Below are 20120 nucleotides of genomic sequence, written 5' to 3'. Positions count from 1 at the left end.
GAGGTGATTTCCCTGGGAGAGCCGGGGCGGCATCGCCTGGCACAGCCTTGGCGGGTGGCTTGGCTTGGCCTCTCTGGTGTCACCCCCGTCTCAGTGACAGCAGTGGCAGTGCCACCCCGCTGGGGCTTTCCTGGGCAGGACCTGCGCCCACGCATCCCACGGAGCTGGTGGCTCTGCTCGGGAAAGTCTGTCCTCTGCAGCTCCGTGATCCTTTTCTGTGGCGTGTGATCCTGGACGAGTGGGTTTTCCTCTTAGAAAATGATGCTGCTTGCCTGGGGCGTTAAGAGAGAGTGTTGGAAAATGGCTTTTATTCCAGGGGATCTGCTCCCTCCCGCCGGCTGCGGTGGGTTCCCCGTACGTGGCACACGGCTCCGTTAAACGGAGTCTCGGGTTGATTTTGTGGGAGCAGCTGCTCCCAGGCTGTGGCTGCCACCGTTGTGCCACTTCCTGAGCCTCACCCGGGGAGCAAACGGCTCAGTGGCACCGTCACACCCCTGCTTGGTGACGGGAAAACACATCCAGGGGCTCCCATCCCACTGCTCCTGCCTCCCACCTCCTAAGGGCCCTGGGAGGTGGGCAGTGCGTGGTGTGTCAGAGGGCACGGGTAGGTGGGATATTGGGAAGGAATTCCTGGCTGAGAGGGTGGGCAGGCCCTGGCACAGGTTGGGCAGAGAAGCTGTGGCTGTCCCTGGATCCCTGGAAGTGTCCAAGGCCAGGCTGGATGAGGCTTGGAGCAGCCTGGGCTGGTGGAAGGTGATGGAATGGGCTTCAAGATCCTGTCCAACCCAAACTATTCTGGGATTCTCTGATTTCAAACTGCAGGCATTTGGGCAGCCTGAGCTGGGGGATGGGGACACTCCTCCATGGCATTGTCCCGTGAGAGGCGTGTGGGATGCAGGAAATGGGATCCCAGGCTTCACCTCCCTCTGCCTCCCCGGACAGTGTCACTTTGATGTGCTTGCAGCCAGCACACTGTCCTGTCATCCCAGGGTGGGGAAGCTGTGGCACCTCAGTCTTGTGTTCTCCTTTCACATCCTGAAAGGGAAACAGAAAGTGAATTTTCTGGGGCCGTGCAAAGCGTGGGGTTTGTGCAGCACCGAGCCCAGCGAGTGCCTGTTCCTGCTCTGCTGGGCAACCAGGGCCCTGAGCCTGAGTGTTTGGGTGCTCCCAGCCCCAGGGGTGACCTGGGACCTCCAGGGTGATGGTGTTCCAGCCTCGTGCCCAAGCTCAGAGGCCTCTTGATCCCGAAGTCCTCCCAGCCACCATGCTGTGGCAAAGGGAAGGAAGGAGGGTGGCTGAAACTCTGGCATTGGCCTCTGGAGACATTTTTGGAGGATGTTTCCCACTGGACATCTGAGTCTCCCACCTCAGGTTTGCCACGGGAGGTTTCTCCCATCCCTGTGAGCTGTGGGAACGCACGGCCCACAAGGAGCACTCGCACCTTCGGGCCTGTAATTACCTGTGCCAATTATTTCTGCCCTGCTGAGCTCCCAGGTGGAATGTGGGGGCAGCCTTGTCGGGGTGACTCGGATCAGGTGGCGAAACGGAGCTCCTGCTTCGCCCTGGGTGTTTCCTTATTCCTCTTGCACTTCTGGGTTTGCTCGTGGAGCTCGGTTATAAAAAGGGAAAGGCTGGGGAAGTGAGGAGGCAGCGGTGGGCGGGAGGGAAGTGGCCCTGGGGAAGCAGCTGGGCCGGAGCCGGCTGTGGCTGAGCTGGGATGTGGCTCCTGGTCCTCTGCCAGCGCCTGCCGAGGAGTGCAGGACACCCCCCCTGCCCGGCTGCCGGCAGGACACGTGGCAGGGCCCTCTCCCTGCACACTGCCAGGAGTTCACCCTTTTCCTTCCTCTCCCTGCGACCGGGAGGAAGAAAAGCCACGTTTCTTCCCTCTGTTCCTCGCCCTGCCCTGGAGGAGGGTTCGCTCAGGGCAGTCCTGAGGCCCCATCCCGGCACGTCCCCGTCCTGGCGTGTCCCTGTCCCTGCATGTCCCTGTCCCTGCTGAGCCCGCGCTTCCCATTGTGCCCGAAACCTCTGACTCATCCGTGTCTGCCCCGCTCCAGAGCAGTCAGTCCCGGGCGCGTGGCAGCCACCGGCTCACCGGCCTTTCTGTTCCCCTCTGTGGGCCAGAACCAGCTGCTTCTCTTCCCACCCTGCTCGGCCTCCGGAGCCCAGCCCGCCTCCAGCTCCTTGTCAGCAGCAGAATCCTGGCCCGAGGGCCTTGGAGCGGGGGATTAATTCCCCCCTGGAGCAGGGGATTGATTCCCCCTTGGATGGGAGCTGGGCGTCCCAAGAGGAAAACAGTTGTGTCCCTGCTGGGGATGGCTGTGTCCCTGGCTGCTCCCTGCCACCCCCCTGTGCATCCATGCCTGGATCTCAGCACCGGTTTCCGTGTCCAGGATGATGCACAGACCCCATTCCCAGTGCAGGCTCTTGGAATCCGGTCCAGAGCCACGGATAAAGTTGTTGGTGGCAGCGTTTTTGCTCCCCCTGCCTGGCCCAGCAGCGTAGGTGCTAAATCCAGCACGCCTGGTTTTGGGGTGGGGCATCACTTTTTTTGGGGGGAGGACTTCATTTCTGGGGGGATACACCATTTTTTTAGGATGTGCATTTTTGGGAGAGCAGCGTGGATTGAGGGGTTGCTTCCCACAGCGTTTCCCAGCGTGTGCAGCACCCTGAGACCTCCCAGAGCCCTGGCAGGAGAGGAAGCTGAAGTGGGACGGTGCAGGTGGGTGCTGTGAATCCCACAGGAGCTGGGAGGTTTCCACGGGAGCCAGGAGGTCCCCAGGGAAGCCGGGCGAGCCCGGCCACCCCATCCCCACCACCCACCCCGTGGCTGAGTCACTCCTGCAGGCTCGATGCTTCCTGCAGCGTTTCCTCCAAACCCTTCGAGGTGCCCCGTTTCCTTCGGATTGGAGTGCGAGGAAGGAGTTAAGCGACTCCAGGCTCGTGTGGATTTGGGCCAGATATTTAAAGATCCAGGGCTGGGAAGGGAGAAGGGAGGTGTGATCCTCTCCACACGCTCCCCGCAAACACCTCGGAGGCTCCCGCTGCCGGTGCTGTCCCCGCGCTGCCGGCAGCGGCGGGGGGGGTTTGGGGATGGAGAGGCAGAAAATGCCTTGCTGCTATTTTTAGCTCTTCCACGGTGTCATTAGAATAATCTGGGATTGGAGAACGTTGCTGTGCAAAATTGCCTGGGAAGGTAGAGCTCGGAGTGGGAAGGCTTGGGATGCTGCAGGGGGAAGGGGGTGGGGATGGAGAGGGAACACGTGGCCGTGGTCCAAGGGGAGCTGCCCGGGGAGCGCCGGTGGTGCCAGGGACGAGCCGATGTGACACAGCGATTAATAGGCACGTCCTTAATTACATCCCGGGAGAGGGGGGTTTAAATAGAGACGAGGCACCTCCCAAGGTGGGTTATCCAGGCCAGAGGGAAGAGCTCAGCCCTGTGCCAGCACTGGGGACACGTTTGCAGCCTGGTCAGTGGTGCCACTGGGCTCCTCGCCCTGTCCATGACGGCGTTCCCGTGACAGCGTTCCCTTAGTGCAGCCCTTGCAAACCCCCCTCTGGAGCCCGGTGTGCCGGGAACAAAATCCAGCAGGAAGAGCTGAGCTAAAGGGAGGAGCTCAGCAAGGCCGGGGCAGGGAATGTCCCGCTGAACGGGTGGGAATTACACCCAGAGTCACACCCCCCTCGTGCAGGAGTCACAGCCACGGCCACGCTCCGCCCCTCACGGGTCTCCCACCCTCCTCCTCCTCCTCCTCCTTTGCCCCTTGGACAACTGGGCAAAGTCCGAAGCTAAACATTAGCTCGGGTCTTGGAGCAGCTGCCGAAGTGCTGCCCTCAGCTGTCCCCTGGCCGGTTGGACCTCGTCCCCTTGGGCTCAGCCTCCTCCTCCACGTGTTTCTCCACCTGATTTAAGGTGTTTCCTGATCCTTCTGTGACCTCCTGGGGTCGACCATCATTTATTCACCTCTTCCCCCGGTCTATGGCCTGAAAAGCAGCACCTCCCTGGTGGCACATTCCTGGTTGTCCCCACAAAACCCCCTTCCCAGCACCTGTGCACCCTCCAGTTCCTCCTGCCCCCCTCCTTCCTGTCCCGTGAGCTTCACCATCCCCAAAATACCCAATTTCACATCCTGATCTTGCAGCTCAAGTTCATCCTGGCAAAGGCTGCAAATCCAAACAGCTGGGTGTTTATTTGGCTGCACCCTGGTCCTGGTGGTGTCAGGACTGTCCTGAATCTGTGGTACCTCCATCATGAGCCCTTTTTTTTTTTTTCTTGGCAGATCAGATCATGGGAAAAGAGCTCCACAGCCTTGGGGGTCGTGGCCAGCTTGGAGAGCGTCCTTCCCATCCCCACCATTCCCTGGGCCAGGTCAGAGCAGGACCAGAGCATCTTCCCCTGCAACCAGACCTGAAATGGAGCTCAGAGACTCATGGAAAACCCCAGGCAAGTGGATATCAGGCCTTGGAGGCTGAGTGGGACCCATGTGGGTGTTTGGAATGGGGCCTTGGAAGCTGCTACCACAACCAAGCCAACTGGGAAAACGGGAAAAAAAGAGTCACCCCAGGTGGAGTAATAGCTACAAGTCCCAGACCACCTCCCCTCCTTCACACCTTGCCTGGATGCACCTCCCAGCTCTCACAAGGTCCTTTTTTGGGGGGAATAAACCCCCCCCAGTGGTGCCATCCCACACCACTCATCCCGAGGGACCCCACGGCTCCGTTTGGGCACCCGCCAGGACGGGAGGGTGGAGTGTGATCCTTGCACAGTTAATTGGATCTGGCCTCTGTGACAGAAGGGCTGGGGATTAGGGAGCAGGGGAGGAATTACAGGCGGGGGTGGGAGTTGCCCTCGGGGTCTTTTGTCCCAAGGGATTATTGCCAGGGCTGATGGATGGGGTTGGGATCGTGTTGGGGATGGTCGGTGTAATCCCCCCTTGAGGCAGCGTCGTGGGTGGCCCTGGGGATGGGCATGGAGGACTGTGGCATTCAGCCCTTCCATGGACAAAATTCCAGCTCTCATTGGAATACAAGATGCTCCAGGTGCTGCTCTGTCCACATCCAAGCGATGGGAAGGGACCGTGACCTCTCCAAACGGATCAGCAGCTCCTTAAACCCACCTGACAGCCACTGGCAAACCATGGAATCATCCTTTCCTGATGCCCTGTGGAATTCCAGGGCAACCCTTTCCGAGCCTCTTTAGCTGCTGGTGTTTACAGGATCCACAGGGTCAGATCCTGCCCTTCCTGGGACAGGGGGTCTCTAAAGCAAACAGGGACCCCCAGGTGAGTGAAGAGGTGAGACACTCTCAGGAAAGGGATGAGATTTTTGTTCCCAGTGGGTGGGAAACACCAAAAAAAAGCCCACGAAAGGGATTGTGGATGAGGGTTTCAGCCCCACAAGGGTAGAGGAGCATCACAGGGGGCTCCTCTGATATCCCTGCCCTGCCGCGGGGCTCCTGCTTTTCCAGAGCAGCTGAAAGGCCTCATTTCCTTGGAAATGAGCTCCCCAAATCCTCTGGGCGTTGGTCATCCTGCTGCCAAACCTGCCAGGGCAATCCGGCTGGAGGGGGCAAAAACACCTAATTAGGGTTAAAATTGCAAAAGGGAAGAGGGGTAGTGACAGGGAATTCTGAGGGCAAATCCCAGGTACAAATCCTGGGGGGCAAATGCCAGGGATTTGGTGGTGCAGCAGGAGCCATGTCAGACCGTGTCCCAAGTCACTCCTTCTCTCCACAGGGCACCGCCACCCTCTCCCATCAGGAAGGTTTTCCCGTATTTATTTTGGGAGACTGGAACGAGCCCGGCTCGTCCTTGCCGGGGACACCGCGCTGGTCATGCAGGACCCAAATCCATCTGGGAAGGCCAGGGGGAGCTGCTGGGAGCAGCCTGAGCCAGGCAGGGCGAGTTGGAGCAGTCGAGGAACAGGTAATTCCTGCTGCACCTCATGGCAGGGATTACGGGCGGAGCCGCCGGGGCCGGAATGCCGGGGCAGGGCGGAGAGAACCCTGCGCTCCAGCTGCAGGAAAAACGGCTCCAGCCGTAGGAAAAGGAGGATGAGAGGCTGAAGGAGGCAGGAGAAGTGGAGGTGCCCTTCCCACTGAGTTTGCTCTGGGTGCTTGGCGAAGCCTGGGAGCAGTGGGAATGGGGGACACGCGGGCACCGGCCTGAGGGTGTCCAGAACACTTCAAGGAACCTCCTTTTCCACCCAAATCTCCTTTTGCACCCAAAATTCCCAGTTTCTCAACCAAGCCCCGCCATCGGTGGGTTTGGCAAAGCCAAGGATGCGACTGACTCCGGGAAAACCGGGAGCTTCCACAGGGATGGGGTGGGAACAGGAGGCCGTGGAGCACACTGGGAACCGGTGTGGGGTCCGTGTTCAGCGGGACAAAGTCTTTGGCCAGCGGGATTTTCCCCCCAAGAAGAGCGGGAGGGTTTGGCAGCGCCCACCACGCAGGAGTTAATTGGGTTTTCCATCTGCTAATTGCGAGGGGAAGGGAAGAATGCCCTTAATTAATGGGAGGGCAGAGCAGCCGTGCAGAACGGGCTGGATCCACCAACCCCTGCACAAAAATCCCGGCTCTCCCCCTCGCCATGGCAACGGGAAAATGCAGGGTATCCTGCTTGTTCAGCCAGAAAACCCCCCTGGAATACCCTCCTGGGAAACACGTTACCCTCACTGGCGAGTGGGACCTTCCCAGGGAAAACTAAGACTCAAAGTGGGATTTTTCAGGGATTAAAAAAACTCCTGGGGAGGTCTGGGCACGAGGAATGGTGGGATTTGCCTTGTGCTGAGGAGCATTGGTGGGGTCTGATGGGACCTGTGTTGTAAGGCCCTGGGAAGGACGTTTGGTCCAGGAGGAATGCTGTTCATCCCAGGTTCTCCCATCCCTCTTCCTGGCGTGCCCTACATCCAGCTGTACGTGGGAGAACCGTGTTCCCCTCTGCATGAACAACAGTAAAAAGTCTGCAATAAACATTAAAAAAAAAAATTCACTCTTGTGAATCAAACTTTGGGAGCAGAGGAAGGCTTTGGGAGAGACCCCAGAGCTCGCCCCTGCAGGCGCTCCCAGTGGGAATTCAGATGTTTTCTCCTCTTCCATTCCAAGCCTGAGACGTCCCTGCCGGGACAGCTGGTTCCACAAGTCCAAAAAAAAAAAAAAAAAAAAAAAAAACACCCAACAAAACCACCCCGTGTGAGTATGAAAATCATATTGAAAAGAGCTGCAATTTAATTAGGTCACATCCTTGTGATCTGGCGATGCAAATCAGCGCCTGGAAAATGTGACAGCGGGTTAATGAGGAAAGCACGCCGGTGGGATTTCCCTCCGAAGCTGGGCAGCTGGGAAGAGCATCAGGAAAACTTGATATCCCTCTGGATCGCTGGGAGGTGAAACTCTCCTGGCAGGTCTGTTTTTTGGGCCTGGAGCAGAGCTGTGCTCACCACCCGGGGTCGCAGGGCGGACGGCGCTCGTCGGCACCGGGATGGAGTCAGTCCCTGGATCGGTGCTGTCCTTCCCACTGGAGCTTTTCCAAGGAGGCAAACGGGCACTGTCAGCTCCCCGGGTGTGGATGTGGGTCAGTCCTGACCCTCTGGGTCACCTGCACCTGCCGTGGATTGAGGACTGGGTGTGGAATTTCGGGCTCCAGTTTGCGGCGCCAAGATTTGACTCCCCCCAAGGTCTCCGTGTCGGGGCTGATCCCACCCTTATTTTGGGGGAACCCCCCATGATTTTGCATGGCACAGCGTCCAGGAGACTGTGCACGTGCCAGGTGTAAATCCAGAGGGAAACTTTGCTGCTGCCCTCCCCGTGAGACCCCTTGGGATTACTCGGGATCCTCCCTATCTCTTGCAGCATCTGGGACCGAACAACTCTCCACTTTGAATTTGCTGGAAAATGAAAGGGAAACCTTCTCCCCAGCCCAGCAGCAGCTTTTCCCCCACATTGCTGTGATCCAGCCTCCTGTGACCCCACTGCAGATGTCTCAGATATTTGCAGACGCTTTCAGGGCTCGGTTTGGGAAGGGAAAGCCAGGCCACAGCTCTATTGCTTGGCAACGGATTTCCTTCCCAAAAAATCCCCCCCCAAACCCAGTGTTATATTTAATTCAGTGGGAAGGCCCACGGGCAACGCCCTGTGAACACTGTCAGGGCAGCCTGGGCTTTGTGCAGGGGATATTTTGGGAGGATGGGGGTTGGTTCTGGGAAGACACGGCTGGGAGATGGGGGGTGCTCCCAAGGCTTCCCACTCATGCAAAGAGAGGGCAGAAATGCCCAGATCCAGTCCCTGAGTCTCCCACAATCCAAGACAGGATAGTGGGGCTGCCCCAAAAAATCACATGGTGGCACCAGGAGCCACATCAGAGTCTTTTCTTCTTGTCATGCCCAGAGCAGCTGTGGCTCTCCCTGGATCCCTGGAAGTGTCCAAGGCCAGGTTGGACGGGGCTTGGAGCAGCCTGGGCTGGTGGAAGGTGTCCCTGCCCACGGCAAGGAGTGGAATGGGATGGGCTTTAAGATCCCTCCCAACCTGAACCGTTCTGGGATTCCACACTGTGTGATGTCTTCGGGTTTATCGAGCCCATAAAATCTGGGCTCCATCGAACATCGATCCAGACAAACCCTTGCAATCTATTTATGTGCACGTGTAGATATAAAAACACATATGTGGGAATCTTTGCAGTTGGAGCCAGCAGCAGTCATTGGGGTTTTCTCCTTTCCCTGAGCTCCCCCCACCCCCAGCACAGAATTAGACCGAGATCTAATTTAGATCCACATTTCAAGGCATTTTGCTCCCAGCTCTGGGCTGACCACGGCCCCACGCACGGACGGCAGCCAAGCTGAGTGTGTGAGAGGTTGACTCTGCTACAGGAACATCAGCCCATTCTTTTTTTCCAAGAGCTCCAAGCTGACAAAGCAGCTGGCCTGGAAAGATGCTCGGGGAGCTCCAGCCCTGGCGCTGCTGCTCCAGGTGGCCTTTTCCAGACCCCTTCTGGTGGGAGGGAGCGGGCAGCACAGATCCCACCAAGGCTGATGGAGAGGCTTTTGGACCTGCTGGAAGCTGCCAAACCCCCCAACCCGCTGCTCATCCCGGAAAACGGAGCCCCCAGACTGACACCCCCTCCCACCACTGGTAGGGCCTTTGCCAGGACAGGCAGGGCCAGCGCCGCTGGAGTCTGGATTTCCCCTCGTGTCTGGATTTCCTCTCCTGTCTTCGGGAAGCAGTTCCACCTCTTGCATTTATTGCTTTCCTAATTACCCCGGTCCCCCTCGGGGGCATCTCGTGGGGAGGGGAGGGATGCCTGTTGGACACGCTGCATCGCCCGCCTTTGCTTCCCAACCCCCTTTATTTATTATCCGGCCTTCCCTCCCAAACCGAGCGGGTTCGATGTTCTTGTTCCAGTCGGCAGAGGTTTTATTGACCGTGGAGAGGCAGAAATCGCTGCCACGCACCCCCGGCGCGGGTGGGGACATCGAGGGCGGGATAGAGCAAATCCAACGCCCCAAATCCAAAGGGAACTAAGGAGGCAGCAGCCTGGACATCGTTTCCCCTCCGTGCTGCTACCAAAAGCCGGGCTGTTGGCACTGAACTTACTCCAGACACGCTGTGTGTGCGCACACATTCCTCGGCCATGTGGTCAGGCCGGAAAAGATCGCCTTCAGCCCGGGAACCGCAGCGGGAAGGAGGCTGGGAAGAGCTGTGCAGGCTCCGAGGTGGGAGCGCTGCAGCCTCCAGAAAAGCTGCAGTCAACACTTTTTTTTTTTTTTTTTTTTTTTAGGAGCCGCCGTGCTAAAAGAGGAACCGCTGCGGGACACGCGGTTGGAAAGGCTGAGGTGGCTGGGGCGGGGAAGAAGAGCTTTTATTCCGGCAGAAATCCCTCCTCCCTCTGGAATATCTCCCTGCAGGGCTTTGGGCAGCACCAGGAGCCCCTTTGGGTCGGGGCCCCTCCCAGGATCCCGCTCCATGAGCGCTGACATGGATGCAGCTGCTCCCAGGAGCCTGGAATTGTCAGCTCTCCCACCGACACGGCCCAGGCGAAGGGTGTCCGAGAGCACCTCACCCAGCCAGGGCTCACTCCCAATCCCAAACCATTCCTGGCTGGAATCACAGCCAGATCCAGGCACCATCCCTCACACTCCCATGGATCAGGGAAGGGTGGCAGAGTCACAACCCCCACAGGGAGAGTTTTGCTCCCAATCCCTCAAGCCTCGTGCTCCAGATTCTGCTCCCTGCTCCCACCAATCAGCTCCTCCGAGCTGCCACTGGGAAGTTTGGATCCTGCATCCCCCTGGGAGCAGCTCCAGGCCCTGACCAACGGGAATTTTGGCAACACCAGCCCCAGCTCCAAACCCTGGGTGTTCCCAGCTGAGCTGGGATCACCATGGCGGGATTGGGACGCTCAGGAGCTGTGGCAGGAGCTGGGATGAGCCCTCAGATCCCCCTGGATGGCACGAGGTTTCCATGCTCAGACATTCCAGGGCTGTGCCGGGCTCGGAGCACGTCAGTCACTCCCCGGTGCCACACTGGGATTTGCATAATTCCAATTACGTTTCCAAAACGGGGAGCGGGCTCTGACAACAACAACAACAACTCTGCAGTGCCTTGAACAATCAGAGAAGATGCAAAATCATTGTCTGGGACCCGAAGGCCTTGCAAGCGCCTTCCGCTGGTGGAAACTCGGCGGGAAAGGGATGCGGCATTCCAGGTTTTCCTGATGAAACCAATGGAAATAAACGTGTTTGAGGAAGAAAGAGCCTCCCCCAGGCACTGCTCTTCCTCTCTGCCCTCCCATCCCTGCAGCCCCCATCCCCTTCCTGCCCCAGGAGCATCCTGGCCACTGCACCTCCCGCCTTCCCCAATTTTCTCCTGCACCCGGAGGCAAAAGAAAACTGGGAATGACGGAGCCGGCTGGATCTGCCGTCTGTGTGTTGAGCCATCGCTGCCAGCGAGGCTGGAGCAGCAGGATATTCAATCTCCATGAGTCACCTCTCCCTCCCTATCTGCCATCTGCAAGTGCTCCGGCCTGAACTGCAGGTTTGGGATCGGGCTGCTCCGGCCCCGCACGGCTCAGGATATCCCAGAGCCTTCCCCGCTGCCGCCCGGGGATTTGGCAGATGTCAAACACATCCACGGATCCAGAGCCCTAAACAAGCAGCTGATTTTCCCAGGGCAGGTGCTGGGAGGTGGGACAGAGCCCAGCAGGAAGCTGGGGGTGCCGGGGGCCTCCTCTCCAGACAACGGAACCGGCGGCAAAACCCTCCGTGTCTGTCGTGGAGCGCCCGCGGGGGACTGGCAATAAACCCTCAAGTGCTGGGAAGCTCCAGATTTTCCAAAGGCCCAAGAGTTAAATATGCGCCAGGGCTGCCCAGAAGTTGGCAAACACCCGAAGGAGTTAATCCCAGATCCTGCTGGGGTGCCAGAACTCCTCCAGCGTCGATGGGATCAACCAGTTTCACTGCTCAGGAGAGTTTCCGGGGGGAGCAGGAGCGCTGGAGAGCCTGGGAGAGGGGAAGGAGGAGCTGTGGAGCACCTTTTCCCTCGTGTCAGCGTTCCAGGGGAACACCAGAGGGGTGAGGAGGCAAAAAGCGAGTGTAGTTTTGGGGGACGAGGTTTCAGGCCTTGAGTCGGGGAAACCCACAGGCAAATCCCAGCAAGGTGGAAAAGCTGCAGCTTGTCCCTGTGGGGAGATGCACCCCCCTTCCAAAATCACGGCAGGAGAAGCTGGGAAGTGTTGGTGGGGCGGTTGAAAGCGTGACCTCCCGTCAAGGGGAAAATGCAGGGGAGGATTTCTCTGCGGGGGAATCGGCCGAACAGGTACGGGAGGAGCCAGATCCCGAGATTGCAGCTGCCAGGCTGCAGGCAGCCTTCCTTAAAGGAAAACACATCCCAGGCCTGCAGTATCCCCAGCCCTCCCTGGAGAGGCTGGAATGCCGCAGCCAACGTGGCCAGAAGCAGGTCCTGGATGGCAGGAGAGCGGCAGGAGCTCCCAGATCCAGCCTGGCCGGTGATCCTGGCTCCCAAACACCTCATCCTCAGGATGATTGGAGGCCAGGGCTGGAGGACTTTGGATTCATCAGCGAGCCCAAGGCTGTAAGATGAGCCTGAGCGAGATCCAGGGACAGCTCGTTGGCAGCGATTCAGCGCCTTCCACCCCAGCCCTGCTGAGCTTGGCTCATCTTCCAGCGAGCAGGTGCCGGGGAAGCTCATCCCAAACCTTTGTGCCGGGCAGTCAGGACTCACCAGGCGCACCAGCACTGTCTGTCCTGCTGCTGCTGCCCCTCACCTCCCTCTCAAAATGCTTTTGTTTTCCTGTGCTGACAAGAAAACCAGTCCAGTGTGGGTCATCCCAGCCCAGAACACTCATTGTATTGAAAATATGAGTAACTAGGATATAGAGGGTGGAATTTGGACATTTAAACACGGTGCAGTTTGAACACTTAACAGGCAGACTCGCTCTGGAGGGAAAGGTAGAGCCCAATCCCTGCTCCCCTGCTCCCCATGGGCTTGGTTACAGTCAGGGCAGCAGCCTGGGAGCTGCAGGGACGTGCTAGGAAAAGCTTCCCAGAGAGCTGGGTGGGTGAGCTGCAGGCTAATCCAGCCCCTGTGGGGAGAGGAGCCCTGGCAGGTGTTAAGTTCTGGGATAGCTGCACCGGCACATCCCGCTGCACTGAGGTTACCGGCCAGGGGGTTGTGCTGCTCCACGACATTCCCCCCATTTCCCAAGGGAAAATGTACAAAGCTCCTGGGGGGCAAAACCAGCAAACACTGACAGAGCGAGGAGCAGGCAGTCCCACGTTCCGTGGGCAAAGTGCAAAGTCCCCTCCGGAGCCAGCGCCGAGCTGGCGGTGCTGCCCGGTCAGGAGCCGCCAGCACCCAGCCTGGAAACCCTGCAGCTCCCACCCTTCGTGGGATGGGAGTTCATTCTCCAAGCAGCAGCTTGGAATGGGATGGCAGAGGCATCCTGGGGTTCTGCTCCCCTCCATCCAGGCTCTGATGGACCCTCAGGAGCATCGCTGGCAGCTCAGCCCAAAATGGGAAAGAAAAGTGGGTTTTCCACAAACAACCATGGGATCAGCGCAGCGTTTGCTGCGGCTTTCTGTGGATTTTCATCTCCTGCGATGCTGAGAGAGAAAAACATCCCCTCCTGCTCCACCAGAGCGAAACTTTGGGATGAAGGCGGTGCCTGGCCCAGGCAGCGTTACCCCCACTGTGGTTCAAACAAGGAATCCGTTCCAGGCACAGGCACGGGGATAATTCAGGAGTTCACAGGGCCAGAATCACAGAATGGTTTGGGTTGGAAGGGACCCCAAAGCCCATCTTATTCCACCCCCTGCCATGGGCAGGGACAGCTTTCCCTAGCCCAGGGTGCTCCAAGCCTCGTCCAGCCTGGCCTTGGACACTTCCAGGGATCCAGGGGCAGCCACAGCTTCTCTGGGCTTGGCTCCCTCCTCTCCTCTGTTTAACCACCGAGGGAGTTTCCCCCCACTGAAGGGCAGTTGGGGCACCAGGATACCTCTGCAGATCCGGGAGCTGCTGGTGGCACCCCTGGGAGTTGCCCTCACCTGAAAACTCACAGAGAAAACAAAGCGTTTGAAGCGCTACCAATTTCCAAGCATCGCCCATTTCCATCTCTCAGCACACCCATTAAACCCTGCTGAAGAGTTTTTCCTAACTAAAGCTGTCCTGGGAGATGCAACTTCAAGAAACCAGGAGCAGAGGAGCGAAGTGCATCCTCTGGAAGGGAAAACCTGAGAGGCAAAGCAAGAACCAGAGCCTGTTAAACCGCCGTGAGACTCAGCAGATGAGTCACATCTCGATTCTTTCTTTTTCTCCCCCCCCTCCTTGTTTAAGGAGGCCGGAGATACCTGTTCTTAAGCAAGAGCAGAGGCACTTCCTGGCCAACCCACCGCACACCCCATTTCCCGCCTGCAAAAAAACCACCTTCCCCGCCAGCTCCCCGGGCTCTGACTCAGCCCTGCACCCTCCGGAGCTGACACAGGGCTAAAATTACACCATTTTGCTCGCTGGGTGCTCCCAGTTTTGAAAGTGAGCCGGACTGTGGGGTTCCACCTCGGCCCGAAGCCCTGAGAGCGTCGGCTCAGACGCGTTTCCGAAGCGCAGCCGGGAGCGGTGCCGGGACCCCAGAAGAGGAACTGAGTTGGTCAGCAGAGGTGGCACTCACTCCCCAACAACCCCTGGAAGCTGATTCTTCCCCATGAGGCGAGGGGGAAGTTTTGGGGGTTTTTTTTCCCTTCCAGAAGGCTCCAAAGCCGAGGGGATTTCGGATTCCACGCGCTGAGCCCGTCAGGCTGGACAGACACGGGAAGCAAATCCAAGATAAAAAAGCACAGTCGTGCTTTAGAGGGAAGTCTGAGTCACAGTGCTCACACCGAGGCTGCTTTTCCACTCTCCACAGCGAGCTCTCCACCCCTGGCAGTTGCTTTTCCCATCCCCAATTCCCAGTGGGAAGGGGATACGACCTCAGGTCCACCCCTGGCTCTCACAGACCTCGAGCCCAGCTGTTCTGACCACGTTTTTAAAGCAAGACACATCCCTTTAGGAGGACTTGGATTAGCAGGGGTATTTTCACGTTAGGAACGGCAGGCACACTTTTCCCAAGCCCTGTCCACGAGGAGCAGGGCCCTGGGAGTGGGGGCAGAGCCCTGAGTGAGTCAGGGCAGGGTTGGGAGTCACGCTCCCCGCGGCCCGATAAGCGCCGGCATTTTGAGATGTGACTCACTACTACAGCGAGAGAGAGACACACTAGTTTCCTCCTCTGGAGCCCTGTCTCCCCACTCCGAGGAGCTTAATTAAGCCAGAGTAAGTTCATTTACACAGCCACACCCTGAGCTGACATCCAGGTAGACACAGCCCCAACACCCTGGAAGGGGAAGGCTTGGCGGGGGATCCACCATCCCTGAGCCAGGGACTCCCACCTGGCTGGATAACCATGGAATGCTTTGGGTGGGGAGGCACCTCAAAGACCGTCTATTCCCAACCCTCTGCCATGGGATGCCGCTGATTAGCCCAGGTAATGATGCTTCCTGAGGATTCCCAACGAGGAGAGAGTTCCCAGACTCGGCCTCGCACCTGGAGCCACCTGGGAGGCTCTGCCAGCAGAGCCCAAGCAGCCCCAGCTCCAGGTTGTGACCCTGCTGCCTCTCCCGTGGGATGGCAGCTGTCACAGGGTCTGTGTCCCACTGCTCACATCCCAGCCCTCCCACAGCCCCAGCACCTGCCCAGGTCCTTTCCTCGGCTCGCTCGTGTCCTGCTCAGGCACCACAGAGCCCCAGCGTCACATCTGTCGCTCCACAAGCACCTCGAGTCGCTCAGCAGCCCTTCCGTCCATCCCTGCACGTCCTACACCGGCCTCCAATCCTCCCTTTCCAAGCAATTCCCGCCGTGGGATGCAGCAGTGACAGCCCTTCCCAATTTACACAGGGCTGGATCACCCTGACACTGGAACTGGCTCACAATTATCAGACGCCAAGTAGGAATATTAAAGAAGCACCATCCTCTTTATAAAAACAGTCCCTCATCTAATTCTCCAAGGAAATCACAGCCAGGCTTCCAAGCTGGGGGGATCCAGAACAGAGCCCTCTTTATCTCTCAGCACAAGGCCACCAGATTGCCCCTCTCTGCTTCTCTCGTCATTAAACACAAGTGACATACCAGGAGAGCTCCGCTGGGTAATCGCTTTATTTTTCTGCTTATTAGTTCTTTACCAACACTACAGCCATATTGAGAACACAGAATTCCTGGTTACTCCAGTTGGGAAGGTGGGGGGGGGGGTGTCACAGGCCACAAACTCAGTCACTGGTGGGACAGGATTTGACGCCACACTCAGAACTCACTCCACGGAACGCACACGGACACGAATCGGCGCGCTTGGCACTCCAGAGGGGTTTGGAAATCACCGGGTCTCGTCCAGGATTCCCACTTTTATCCTGCCTGTGAGCCACTACCTCGTGGGGGAGGTCCAGCTCCAGCCTAGAAAGGACACGTTGGAAGTGAAACCCGCGGGGTTCGGTCGGTACCGACGGCCCTTTAGTTTTGACGTCTCCGCCACGTCTTTCGAAAGGAACTTTTTCGCTCCCTTTCTCTCTCCCCATCCATTCCACCCCCCCCCCAAAAAAAAAAAAACAAAAAAAAACAAAAAACAAAACACCCCAAACCGTTAAAAAAAATTCCAGGAGCAAAAGCAGTTTCCTTTTCACCTACAAAAACAGAATAACAAAGTCACTGAAGGGGAAATACAAAGTCGTGAAGTCAAACTCAACGCAAAGGCTGCCCCAGCGCTTGGGAACAACTCAAGACGAGAAATGAAGGGACTGAAGTTTTCGTGTTGACCGAGAACAGGCTTAAGAAAAGTTCAAGAACCATTAATAGAGCTTCAAGTTTTCCAGTTTAGGCATTTACTTTTGTGCTTGGCTATTTTTATTGATGCTCCAGAAGAAAACAGTAACCATACTCTTTGTTTTTTTGTTTTTGTTTTTGTTTTTTTTTTAAAGTTTTTTTATACCACCACACTTGTTTTGTTAAGTTACAGCAACAGGAAAAGAAAAAAAAAAAAAAAGAGAGAAAAGAAAAGAAAAGCTGGAAAATAGAGCAATGATTTTTTTCCGACGGCAAAAAAGCCTTGGATTAAAGTAAACTAATCCCACTTCCTCTTCATCAGGGCTGAGATTGAAGAGTTATTTCTACCTTGAGCTTCTTCAGACTCCCTCCTAGCTCCCAAAAAGTCCATCAGTGCTCTATCTTCTAGCACCAAGAACCCATCCAGTCCCATTTGCAAACCCACATCCAGACAAGTCTTTTTTGGAACCACGTTCGAAAAGGACTTTGAGCAAAGCATTGGATTTCAGAAGCGAAATTCAGGATTTTGTTTTTTTTTTGTCTTCCCACACACATCTTTGGTAAGAGCTCCATTAACACAACGTACTCTCCACGCAGAGTCACCACTGCAGCAGTGTAGTGTAATGCCCCCAATTCCATGTAAAACTAATATTCTTGGAAAATCAAAAGTAAAAAAAAAAAAAACAAAACAACAAAGAAACTAAGGAGAGGGAAAATAAGGGAAAAAAAAAAAAAAAAAAGGAAAATAAAAGCCATTTTCTTCTGGTTTAGTAGCATACATTCCTAGAATTCCCCACCGGAGTTTTAACTCCTTGAGGAAATCTGAAGTTAATCCTTAAGGCTGAATAAGAACCAGCTGCTTGAACAGTTTGTGCACCCAGCGTTAATTAACACTTGATTTGAGTTCTCTATGCAAATACTCGCCCTGGGTGGGGTTTTGGATTGGCCAGTCGCCTCTGCGGGCTGTGACATGGCTAACGAGCTGCTTGCCCTTTAAGAACTAATTATGGAAGTTTACATTCAGCGTCGATTCTCTCTCTCTCTCTGTCTCTGTCTGTCTGTCTCTCCCCTCCCCGCTCTCTTTGAGTAGTTCCTCAATGGGCTCCGCACATCCAACACAGTTCCCTTTCCACAGGACAACAGCAACGCCCGGGACACGCGGGAGGCTCCAGCTGCCCGCAGGAGCTCGGCCCGGGCTCGCGAAACGAAAAGCAAAGAAGTGATTTCCTCAAAATGGCCATAACTGGTGTCAAAAGCACCGGGCGCCCCTTTCCTCGAGGCTCCGACACGGAAAAGTAACAACAATAACAACGATTTCCTCCTTTCTGTTGGAGAGGATCGGGGATCCTTTTAGGGTAGAGAGGCGAGTCAGTGCTGGATTTCTGCCTGAACATCTGCGATTTAAAGCAAAACTCGCTGCTGTAACGTTTGTATCTCGGCCTCATCTGCTCGGAAGGAACCTCCCCCCGCTCGGGGCAACCGACAGCGAGTAGCGAAAAAAAAAAAAAAACCTGCAGCTAAACGTCATTTGAAGAACCCCACAAAAAAACCCCAAAACTGACCTAGAACTACGGGCCATGGTTCGCTCTGTGGTGTGGGGGAGCTGCTCTGCACCCCTCCTGACGCGGGATGTGCGGGGCAGAGCTGCCCGGCCGACATCCCAAAAGCAGCTCCTGCAGTTCCCGGCGCCCGAAATGCACCTCGAAACGCGGAATTCCCACTCTCCGCCACTGCGGGCAAGAATTCCCCTCGTTAGCCCGAACCGTGGAGCCAGACTGAGTCGCTGTTTAGTTACAGATTAACAGATCTTTAAAAAAAAAAAAAGAAGAAAAAAAAAAAAAAAAAAAAAAAAAAAAAAAAAAAAAAAAAAAAAAAAAAAAAAAAAAAAAAAAAAAAAAAAAAAAAAAAAAGAAGGAAAAACCAAAAAGTCCTTAATATAAAAAGACAGACTGCGGTTTGATTTTAAGCAATAATTTTCAGTTTACTAGATGAGAAGTCGACCTAGCAACATATCCTGCAGGAATGCAAAAAAGTAGCAATCTACAGCAAAGTGAGAGAGAGAGGACAAAAAAAAAAATAAAATATATATATAATCAAAAAAAAAAGTAGACCCAGAAAGCATACACTGAAAATGGACCCCCTCCCCCAACATCCCCCCGAAATAATTCAAACCAGCAAAGGGCTATCGAGAGGAAACAACGAAAAAAAAAAAAACAACAACAACAAAAAAAAAGTTACTTAGCAAGTCTACAATGTGTCCTTCCCCTGTTTGCTGGAAGTCTGGCATAGCATCTAGTGCCTGTGTTCGTGTCCCATTCCGAAGTTAGAGCATCCTAACGCCAAGCAGGAGGAGTTAGAACAGGAATCCAGCCAAGGGTGCGGGAGGAGAGGGTGGCAGAAAGGTGATCGTAAATCCTATGGATGCTTTTTATTTTGATTTTTTTTTAATTTTTTTTTTTTTTTTTTTACTTTTTCAGTAGAGAATCATTCTTCTGGAAAGCCACGTGGGTTATTTTTTTTTTCCCGTTTGTTTTAAATTTGTTTTTTTGTTTGTTTCTTTAATTCTTTGTAGACTAAACAGTTCCTCTCCCCCATTAGGATTTATAATTGGACGTTAACCACGTCAGCCCTTCGTAGAGTCCGTCCCCCGTGGTGGCACAGGAGGGCTGCACATACCAATTCCTATCCCTGATCCGGGTCAGGCCCAGTTTCTCCTGGATCTCGTGGGGTTTCATGGCGTCGGGCAGGTCCTGCTTGTTGGCGAAGATGAGGATGATGGCGTCCCGCATCTCCCGGTCGTTGATGATGCGGTGCAGCTCCTGCCGCGCCTCGTCGATGCGGTCGCGGTCGGCGCAGTCCACCACGAAGATGAGCCCCTGCGTGCCCGTGTAGTAGTGCCGCCAGAGGGGCCGGATCTTGTCCTGGCCGCCCACGTCCCACACGTTGAACTTGACGTTCTTGTAGGTGACGGTCTCCACGTTGAAGCCCACGGTGGGGATGGTGGTCACCGACTGGCCCAGCTTCAGCTTGTACAGGATCGTGGTCTTGCCGGCCGCGTCCAGCCCCAGCATCAGGATCCGCATCTCCTTGTTCCCGAAGATCTTGGACAGCACCTTGCCCATCGCGGCGGCATCCAAGGGCGGGCGGCAGGGCGAGCGCCGGGCCCCGGCGGCGAGAGAAGGGGGCGGGCGGGGCTCAGCGCGGGCCGCGCATGGGGCGCCGGGGAGGCGGCTCCCGCTGCTCCGCCGGGCCCGGGGCGGCGGCTCGGCTCGGTTCGGCGCAGCCCGGCCCGGCTCAGCTCATGGGTACCCCGAGGGTGCCGGTGCCGGTCGGGTCGGTCCGGGCCGCGCTCCCTCAGCCGCCGCCGCCGCCGGAACAGGGGCCGCGCGCGCCCGCGCCCGCTTCCGCCCCGCCGCCACCGCCGCCGCCCCCGCGCATGCGCCCCGGCGCCCGCCGCGCCCCGCCCCGCCCGCCTTCCGCCCGCGCCTTCCCGCCCGCCCCGCCGCGCCTGCGCGGGAGGAGCCGCCACGCCCCGCGGGGGGCGGGGAGAGGAGCTGGGAGGGGGCGGGGCCTCCGCGTTGATTGGCGGGAGAAAGCGGGGGGCGGGGCCGCGGTGGAGAGAGGGCGCCACGCGATCGCGCGTCAGCGCGGGGCGCGCGCGGGGGGCGGGGCGAGCCTTAAAGGGGCAGGAGGCGGCGGGGACCGCGCCCCTCACCGGCCCCGGGAACCGGGAGAGAGCCGGGAACGGGCGGGGATGGATCCCTGTCTG

The 20120-nt window shown here is 56.8% G+C and overlaps 1 protein-coding gene and 1 long non-coding RNA gene across 2 annotated transcripts; both read right to left on the bottom strand.

The window, feature by feature from the left end:
- Window positions 1-15676: 15676 nt before the first annotated feature.
- On the bottom strand, window positions 15677-17959 carry LOC114070312. The gene is made up of 2 exons (XR_003573912.1): window positions 17914-17959; window positions 15677-15985 (listed from the first exon to the last, which is right to left on the bottom strand). It is a non-coding gene; the product is annotated as an uncharacterized LOC114070312 (long non-coding RNA).
- A 347-nt stretch (window positions 17960-18306) lies between these two features.
- Window positions 18307-19789, bottom strand: ARF6 (ADP ribosylation factor 6). Its single transcript, XM_027907651.1, has one exon. The coding sequence runs from the start codon at window positions 19471-19473 to the stop codon at window positions 18946-18948; it is 528 nt and encodes a 175-aa protein (XP_027763452.1). The 5' UTR covers window positions 19474-19789; the 3' UTR covers window positions 18307-18945.
- Between the last annotated feature and the right edge of the window lie 331 nt (window positions 19790-20120).

Source organism: Empidonax traillii, unplaced genomic scaffold (genome assembly GCF_003031625.1).
Source record: "Empidonax traillii isolate 1590-97213 ecotype Southwest subspecies unplaced genomic scaffold, ASM303162v1 scaffold1511:size131785, whole genome shotgun sequence".
Taxonomy (NCBI): domain Eukaryota; kingdom Metazoa; phylum Chordata; class Aves; order Passeriformes; family Tyrannidae; genus Empidonax; species Empidonax traillii.
Note: the sequence above shows the minus strand (reverse complement) of the source record. Positions and strands in the feature narration are given on the sequence as shown.

What these genes read in the sequence shown, in the direction of transcription:
- ARF6 (XM_027907651.1), bottom strand. Translation starts at nt 19,473, where the DNA reads ATGGGCAAGGTGCTGTCCAAGATCTTCGGGAACAAGGAGATGCGGATC.